At 41.2% G+C, this 8,825-nt stretch overlaps 1 protein-coding gene across 2 annotated transcripts; it reads left to right on the forward strand.

The window, feature by feature from the left end:
* The first annotated feature begins 1,751 nt into the window (after positions 1 to 1,751).
* On the forward strand, positions 1,752 to 8,498 carry CDKN2AIP (CDKN2A interacting protein). Of its 2 annotated transcripts, none has more exons than XM_007496081.3 (3): positions 1,752 to 2,297; positions 2,745 to 2,875; positions 3,292 to 8,498. In XM_007496081.3, exons 1-3 carry the CDS (start codon positions 2,032 to 2,034, stop codon positions 4,800 to 4,802), a joined length of 1,908 nt encoding a protein of 635 aa, XP_007496143.1. In that variant the 5' UTR covers positions 1,752 to 2,031; the 3' UTR covers positions 4,803 to 8,498. The 2 variants fall into 2 exon arrangements, with proteins under 2 accessions (XP_007496143.1, XP_016278599.1); XM_016423113.2 differs by having other exon boundaries at positions 2,745 to 2,844.
* The last annotated feature ends 327 nt before the right edge of the window (positions 8,499 to 8,825 follow it).

The following is an 8,825-nucleotide window of genomic DNA, read 5'->3' on the forward strand; positions in this document are numbered from 1 at the left end:
AAAAACTAAAGCAGTACTAACTACTTTTAGTGCTTTCAAGCATGATCTTAGTTATTCAATCAATTAAGGAGTGGGAAGCATCTTTCTTTGTTCCAGACAAATATGCCACAATCATACCAGGCTTGGGACTCTTCAATTCAGGAAATGAACCTGGAGGAGGATTGGCTTGGCAGCACATTTAATAGGACTTTAATATGAATCACTTAACTTCTCCAAGTCTTAGTTTCCTTCTCTGAACTAATAAAAAGATTTGTATGAAATTTTAAGACATAAAGCACTTTATAGCCTATTATATATTGGGTTCCTCAAAACAATCTTGTGAAACAGGTGCTATGGGCATTATCACTCCCATTTTATAAATAGGGAAACAATTCAGAAAAGTTATGTGATTTGCCAAAGATCACAAAACGAAAGAGGCTGAAATTTAAATCTAGTTCTCTCTGGAGGTCAAGTTCTGTTCTTCAATCTCACCATACTCTCTGAAAAAATGAGGGTATTAGTGATGATGATTCTCCAAGGTCCCCTCCAGCTCTAAAATGTCTACTATTTTTTATGGGGAGGGGAAAAGAAAAGAGAATGGAAATTTATTAAGCTCTTTGTGTCAGAGACTGTTAAATGCTTTACAAATATCCCAGGGGAGATAAAACCAGTAAGGCGACTCCCTTCATAAGGGACATGAAAGGGACCTCTTGAGTTTCAGAAAGTCACAATAAATCCAATTTCCACCACGTCAAAGGGATTATTTACTTTGACGGGAGCAAATACGAAACTTGTTTTCCCCTAATCAGATATCTAGACCTGGAGGGCACCTGGACATAAGTCAGGGCTGAGGGAGCCTAGGCCAAGGTGCTGTGATCCAAAGCAAGTCTCCTCGGAGTCTGCCTCGGCGTCCTCCTTCATGCAATGGAATTGAGAACAGGATCAGGCTCTCTCCCCTAGTCGAAGTGAGGATCGAACTAGCTGGAAAGCGCTTTGCTAACTTGGAAGAACTTCGAAAGGGGTGAATTCACCCAAACAAAAACCCAGGGGCTTGGAGCTAGATTAAAGGCCTCTAGTTTTAATTAACTTCTTCAGCGTTGGCCGCCAGTCCTCGGGGGAAGAGTGGAGGTGGACTGCCATTCTTCCGAATGGCCCGAGAAGCGTCCACTTCCGGGCCTCCAGGTCTGGCAAAGAGTGCCGCAGGGCCCGCAGCCTAGCTCCGAAGGCGGAGGCCGGACTTGCGGACGGGACGGGCACAGGCCCAGACTCCATCCGGGTCTCTTTCCCTGGCGACTCGTGACAGTAGGGGGCGCGCTCGTCTCCCGGCAGCCGGGACTGGGCGAAGGGGCGGCGGCGGCGGCGGGAGCTGGAATCCCGTCCCATGACGGCGACTGCGGCGGCGCCGCACTTCCCCAGGTGCGTCGGGCCGGGGACGCTGAGGAATCACCCTCACTCCCAGGACCCCGGCCGCCGTGATTGTTGTCCACACTTCCCTTTCCTCCTTCCGCGCCGCCGCCTACCTCGGAGGGGCAGTAACCAAGACTACCTCTCGCCCACGACTCACGCAGCCCGAGCTGCCGCAATGGGGGAGGAGCCGAGCAAGGGAAACTAGCGGCTGGGAGCAGAACGCCCCTTTGCGCCGGCGCGTCACAAAAGCAGCGAGGTGGGAGCGGGGCCTACGCGCCCATTGGTCTGTCTGACGGCTTCAAGACGCCCTGAGGGGCGGGTTTTGCATTCCAAGTCGCCCGCCACGGGCTGGGCGCCTCGTAAGCCCCGCCTTCCACTTCTCCTTCGGCCAACCCAAGCCGAAGACCACGCTAGCCGGGGCTCGCGCCGGAAGGAAGCGACGACGCGCGAGTCCCGGCGAGGTTATAAAAAGAGAGGGGGTGCCTGACGGCGGGCGGAAGTGGGCGTTTTGGCTCTGCGGCTGAGCTTTCCTTGGTTCCCTGCTCTCGGGATTGCGGGAGCCACCCGAGCCCTCGGTGACAGGGCCTCCTTCGTCCTCTCCCTTGTCCTCGACCGACCCTAGCGACGGACAAGAGCGGGTCGAGCATGGCGCGGGCGGCCATCTCTGAGGTATCCGAGTACTTGAGCCAGAATCCGCGGGTGGCCGCCTGGGTGGAGACTCTGCGCAGCGACGGGGAGACGGACAAGCACTGGCGCCACCGACGCGAGTTTCTGCTTCGCAATGCCGGAGATCTGGCCCCCACCGCCACCACAGAAGCAGCCTCGGTGGAGTGCGGGGATCGCCGGCGCCAGCTGCAGCAGCTCGTCTCATCCTCCATGGCCTGGGCCAATCATATTTTCTTGGGGTGCCGGTGAGTGATCCGTGTCCGGGCCTGGGCCTTCGACCCGCCCTGACTGTCCGTGGCAGGAGCCCAAAGTCTGTGGGTGTAACGCGAGCGCTAAGGGAGGGCAGCAGCTACGAAATCGGTCTGGCGGGACGGGATTGTAGGCCCTTTCCCTCCCTCCTCCTCGTTAGTTCCTCCTCCCTCCTCGGGTTTTGTACTGTGGACGTCATTCGGGTTCCTTTTCGGTCAGCTGGTGGGAGTCTTAGCCTGGATCAGATGAATGGTTTGCAGGCCCAGTTTAGGCGGGGAGGAAAGTGGGCAGAATCCATCACTCCACTGAGCACGTTTATTTATGGGTTCTTTAGGAAGCAGAGTCCTTGCTTTATCTAGGTGGCTAGTTGGAAGCCGGGTTCCTGTGGTTTGTTTATGATATAAAAAAGATGGAGAACGGTCAAACTTGTTTTTCTTTTTTAGGTATCCACCAAAAGTTATGGATAAAATACTTAGTATGGCTGAAGGCATCAAAGTGACAGATGCTCCAATCCATACAACAAGAGATGAACTGGTTGCCAAGGTGAAGAAAAGAGGGATATCGAGTAGCAATGGTTAGCAGATAATAGATGTGAACATATATAGGAGCATAGAACATAAGTTTATTTTAGTGCTGTGAACTCATGTTTCATATTAACTATAATTCTAACATAGCCAAACTACTATTGAATGTGTGTGTGTTTTTTTTTTGTTTGTTTTTTTAAGGACACTAGTCCTAAAATCTTTTTTCTCTTATTTTCTGGTTTTTAATTTTAAATTCTTTTGATTGCTTTAAAACTGTCAGATGTTCTTTTTAAGAAACTTATCTCATGATTACATAGTAATTTTGTCCTTGGCATTATACATACCAAGTTTTTTGCCTTTGTTTTACTAAGCATCTTTTTTACATTGAATGTTTAGCTTACTAGTGATCAAGTAGAGTTAGTCAAATGCTGTCTTTTCGGTTTTGTTTTGTTTTGTTCAATTTTAGATGGGGTAGAAGAGCCATGCAAAAAGCGGGCAGTTGAAGGAAAGAACAGTTCTGCTGGTGGTCAGGATGCTTTGAAGACTTCTGGCAGAACAGAGCAGCCATCACCAAAGCAGGAAGTCAAGGTGGGGCCAATGCTATCCACTAGGTCTGTGGGAAGTGGAGAGAACCTGTGTCGGAGCTCTAGCAGCATTTTAGAAAGGGGGAGTGCTCTTTCACAAGAGGTGGCAGGAATGAAGAGTCAGAATAAATCCACCATTGAGCTGACAACTGAGAACTTGGGATCGAAGCAGAGCACCAGCACTTCTCAAGCTGTAGCAGCTGGTCCTGAAAAAGTTTCAGATGTAGAAACTTCAGAAAAACATGGTACAACACTAATTTCATCTGTGGCAAAATCCAATAGTCTTGGGACCCAGCTAACTGATTCCAAACAACAAAATGCATCACCTAAAAAGAGTGTTTTGGAGAGCACTTCATCTTTGTCTTCTCAGAACAATTCAGAGACAGAAGTGCCCCTGTTGAATTCTCAAAGCAGGTCAGAGACAAGTGTGCCATTGTTGGGTTCCCCAAGCAGCTCAGAAGTAGAGTTGCCTCTGTTATCTTCCAAACCTGGTTCGGAATTACTGCCCCTGTTAGGTTCTAAAACCACTTCAGATGCAAGCACATCACAATCAACTTCCAAAACTAACTCAGAGTCAAGCATTTCATCATCTGTTTCTAAGAACAGTTCCTCAACAAGTGTGCAAATGTTAACTTCTAAAAGCACCTCTTCTTCAAGCACGTCCTCTTCAAGCACATTATTGCTGACTTCTAAGAGCAGCTCCCAGGTAGCTGCTACACTGTTGGCTTCTAAAAGCAGTTCCCAGACAGCTGCATCAATTCTATCTTCCAAAAGTAGCTCCCAGACAAGTGGATCACTGTTGGCTCCCAAAAGCTCCTTGACAAGTGTGTCTCAGCTAGCTTCTAAGAGTAGCTCTCAGACTAGCACATCCCAGTTACCTTCTAAAAGCACTTCACAGTCAAATGAGAGTTCTGTTAGGTTTTCTTGCAAATTAACCACTGAAGATGTAAAACAGAAGCAACCTTTTTTCAATAGATTGTATAAAACCGTAGCATGGAAGTTAGTAGCTGTTGGTGGCTTTAGTCCCAATGTAAATCATGGGGAACTCTTAAACGCATCTGTGGAGGCTCTAAAAGCAACATTGGATGTTTCTTTTGTTCCACTAAAAGAACTGGCAGATCTTCCTCAAAGTAAGAGTTCTCAAGAAAGTATTGTTTGTGAATTGAGGTGCAAGTCTGTTTATTTGGGTACTGGCTGTGGAAAGAGTAAGGAGAATGCCAAAGCAGTAGCATCAAGAGAAGCTCTGAAATTATTTCTCAAGAAAAAAGTGGTGGTAAAGATATGCAAAAGGAAATACAGAGGAACTGAAATAGAAGATTTGGTGCTTCTTGATGAAGAATCAAGACCTACAAACTTACCTCCTGCTTTAAAACATCCTCAGGAGCTACCATAGCATGTTTAAAAAGTCACTTGCATAAAGCATATATAGTGTTTTAAAACATGAACTGAAGTTTACTTTTGTACACTAAACTATAGGCTTTCAGACATTTTGTATTGCTTTCCCCCCTAGTTTTGCAGAAAACTTATGTTCTAGTTGTCTTCACCTAGTAGCAGCATTTGTAAATGAGTTATGAATGAATAACAATGTGCATTTAAAGGTATGCCTTAACATCATAGCACACCAGAATGCTGTTTTATTTGCTAAGGAGTATACCCTTGTCTCCTCTTTTTAATGGTACTTTCAGTACGGTATGCAGTTCAGTATATAGTCTTAATACTTTTTGTACTGCTAAAAATGTGGTGAAAATGTATTATGAGTGTTAGCTTGCCTTTTTTTAGCAGAAAAACAAAGACAACCCCCCCCCCCCAGATGAAAGTGATGGGGACCACAGTATTATATGGATGTCTGAAAATCCAAGAAAAGTGAAATTTTAAAGAGTATATATATAGAGAGAACTCATAATGTTAAACATGCCTGTAAAAGAATGAGGGGAAAAATAGTTTCAGAAATTTCTATGAAGAACTGTACACATTTTAAAATATGAAGCTGTATGAAGTACTTAATGTTATTTTACACTAAAATTGTTGACTAATTCAGCATAAGCTTTAGCTACTCAAATTCACTAGGTATTAATTTATGTTCAAGGTAAAATACAATTTACTTTTTTTTTGCAGAATGGAAAAAGGGGGTTTGTATATTAAGCATATTTGTGACTGCTACTATAAAAACACTTTGATTTGTTAGATATTAAATGCTTTAAGCTATTTTACCTTTTAAAGAAGTTTTGTGGTTTTTCCCAAGCCAAAATTCCCCGGAACAAATAGTTGGGTTTTTTTTGTTTTGTTTTGTTTTTAGGATCAGTCACTGTATCCACCTGATAATTTTCCATAATGTATTCCTCTGGATAGGCAAGATGTATTTTTCAAATCTAATTCTCGATACTTTGATTTTTATTTGTAAATATTTTTAGAAGAGAGGATATTTGAGAGGAACTGAATTAAATGATAGCACTAATGAGCATGTTAATATTCTCATGATCTAACTTAGAATTGCATTCGATGGTAGTGAGTAAATGGAATCTTGTTATGCCATGATAGCTCACTTTATTGAGTTGATTAATGTTCTTTGGCTTTTTGACAGATATATTAATGTACTAGATTAACTCTTCAATTTCTGCATTTGGCATACTTACCCTAAGTTTTGATTTCCTTTCTTATCTTTTCCCTGGCTCCCTAAATCTTCCTTATCTTGCTAAGGTATAAGGCATATATATGTTCAATAATATAGATTGGAAGAGGGAAAGGACGATCAACCACCTTATAAAGTGTTTTTTATACTTTTAAAGGGAAACTACCTGAGACTAAACCATATAGGTCAGAGAGAAATGTGGAAATTAGAACTTGTATTTCTGCAAATCTTTATTGCTTTCAAAAGACTTATGACAGTATTTGTTTGAACTATATAAAAAAATCTGAGATAGGATTTTTTTAAAAGAATAAATGAAACTCACAGCTGTTGTCACTTAGTAAAGTCACAGCAGATAATTGAGGAACAGAGACTACCAGTCTCTTGGCTCCCAAATAGTTGTCTTTCTCTCTGGCTGCCTTTTTAGAGTATATAGAAATGTAACTATTCTTTCTTTACACCTTAGAAAATATTAGCCAAAGTTATTCTCTAAGGATTTCAGTATTTAAAATCTAATGAGGTTCTACTTCACAGAGTGACTGTAAAAAGCCACTTTTGGATTTTTTTGTGTACTTTAGATTTGTGATTATATTAGTGTGGATACTCCCTCCATTGGTGCAGATCACCACCTCTTTCAACACCTTAGTATAGATAGTCTTTATGCTGTAGCTACCCTGCTGGTCTTCAGAGAAGAGATACCTTAATCTGTTTCTAGGTCTTTACCTCTTAAATTTCCCTCTTGATATAGAATCTGCTAGAGAACAAGCAGCTTAAAACACTATTAAAGAATTCAAGATCACTGCCATTCCACAGAAGAAATTCAGTGGAGGTTTTACCTGTTACTTATAATCTATGTTCTAAGAATGAGTTATTTGGAGAAGTTCCTTAAGTATCAGTAATATATACATAATGTGAAAATAGTTTCCATTGATATTTTATCTCAAGTGTTCTGGGGAGGAGGAGAGAGGATGAGATAGTGATTACTCAGAAGTACAAACAAGACCATAAAGCAGATCTTGTAATTTCCAGAATTAATTTCAAAACAGGCTGATTACAAATGTATGGAAGATCCTATTCTGAGTCGGAGTATCCAAATACTTTTACTTTGGGTGTGAAATGAAATATATTGAAACATGCTAGCTCTAGGAATTTCCTGGCTTAAAAAGCACCTTGTGAAAGCAAAGTTGCACATGGAATAATGGAAATCATACTGTCATTAATATTGGAAATGTCAGAAAAATACCAAATAATTTATTTGATCAAACTAAAAAGGCTGCCAAAAAACCTAAAAGGTATGTATGATAAGTTATAAGTTTAATCTTTTTAAAACTTAACATCAGACTCAGATTTATAAAGCATTTAACTAATTGCTTTGTGAGTAGTAAGTAGTACAAGTATTATCCCCATTTTGTAGGTAGGGAATCCGAGTCTTGGGTTGAGGCTCAAACCCATAATATCCTAACTTCGTATCTAGTCCTCTTTTCAAACATTCAACTAGTGTTGTTCCTTCAAACTCATCTCCTTGGGATACTTTACTGTAGTAATGCTTGCACTATTAAGGACTCTTTTTGGAATTGTTTTCAGAGCCTATGTCTCATTCTCAGTGGTGGCAAGTCTTCATCCTCAGAGTGGATTTGACTTTTGGAAATAGTCAAGTATCACTCAGCCAAGCCTGGTAAATAAGGTGGGTAATCAAGTTAGTAATAACTTCTTAGGACATAAGCAAGGCATGAGACAAGGTAACAATATGTTCTTGTGTGGCTCATTTGGTTGTTCCTAAGGTAGTTCTAGAACTGTTTGGTAGAATGGCATCACTTAGAATCAGGTGATGAGCTCTTTGAGAGCAGCAGATGTCCTTTAGATGAGCTTGGCCTCAAGCATTACAGATAGGGATTATAATGAGTTATTTGTTGATTCAGTCTCCCAGGATAATTAAGGAACAACTTTAATAGATGTGTTCCTAGTATGTTTTTAAAAATTTAATTTCATAGTAACATTTGAGAAAGGACCCACTTTTATGTGCTTCCTCCCACTCCTACCTCCTTCCCCTAGATTGTCTACAATGTAGTCTAGTTTAAATTCTAATGTTCATATGTGAGTATCTTGTTGAAAATAGGTCCTTAGTATAAACTTTTGTATTGGCTCCAAATTCTCTGCTGCCTGAGATCATTGCTAAGACAATGCTACACTTTGAATATACACTGTTGCTTAAAATACTGCCTTGGTTAACATTTTGAAAAAAACATTTATTATAATTAACTATCAATATTAAAATGAGGGGAAAATCACACGCACAAAAAACCCATAAAAAAGCTTCGACAAAACATCTAATTTGCTGTCTTCTAATTTCTGTCTACTTATTTAGATTGTTGTTAGTTTTTTCATGATGATCAATGTCTGTGCATAGTGTTGCAATGTACATGCATAACATTTCTTTTCATAATAAAGGATTACTATGGTGAATTTTTCCTTGAAGTTATTTTCTACTTAAAATTACTTTTCACTGAAGTTAGCCATTGCATTATATGAAAATAGTTAAAGAGATTTAGCTTTTGTAACAAAGTAATTTCTTAATCAATTTCTTGGCCTCAGAAATATTCATTTAGAGCTCAATCCTTAAAAGAATTCTTAGGCTTTGATCTAGTAGAGTTTTTTAGAAAGTTGGAAGGAAAAAGACAAGACTAAATTGAAGGTGTTGAGGTTTTCTTTCCCATTGGATTATACAGTGATCCCTCACCTCTTGTGGGAGTTACTTTCCAGAGACCCCTGTGATAGGTGAAAATCTGAAAA

This window comes from Monodelphis domestica, chromosome 6, assembly GCF_027887165.1.
Source record: "Monodelphis domestica isolate mMonDom1 chromosome 6, mMonDom1.pri, whole genome shotgun sequence".
NCBI classification, from domain to species: Eukaryota; Metazoa; Chordata; class Mammalia; order Didelphimorphia; family Didelphidae; genus Monodelphis; species Monodelphis domestica.

Excerpts from the sequence above, each read along its gene's own strand:
- CDKN2AIP (XM_007496081.3), top strand. The coding sequence starts at position 2,032 with ATGGCGCGGGCGGCCATCTCTGAGGTATCCGAGTACTTGAGCCAGAAT. Across the intron at positions 2,298-2,744 it reads CATATTTTCTTGGGGTGCCG|GTATCCACCAAAAGTTATGG; the intron begins GTGAGTGATCCG and ends TTTCTTTTTTAG. Across the intron at positions 2,876-3,291 it reads AGGGATATCGAGTAGCAATG|ATGGGGTAGAAGAGCCATGC; the intron begins GTTAGCAGATAA and ends GTTCAATTTTAG.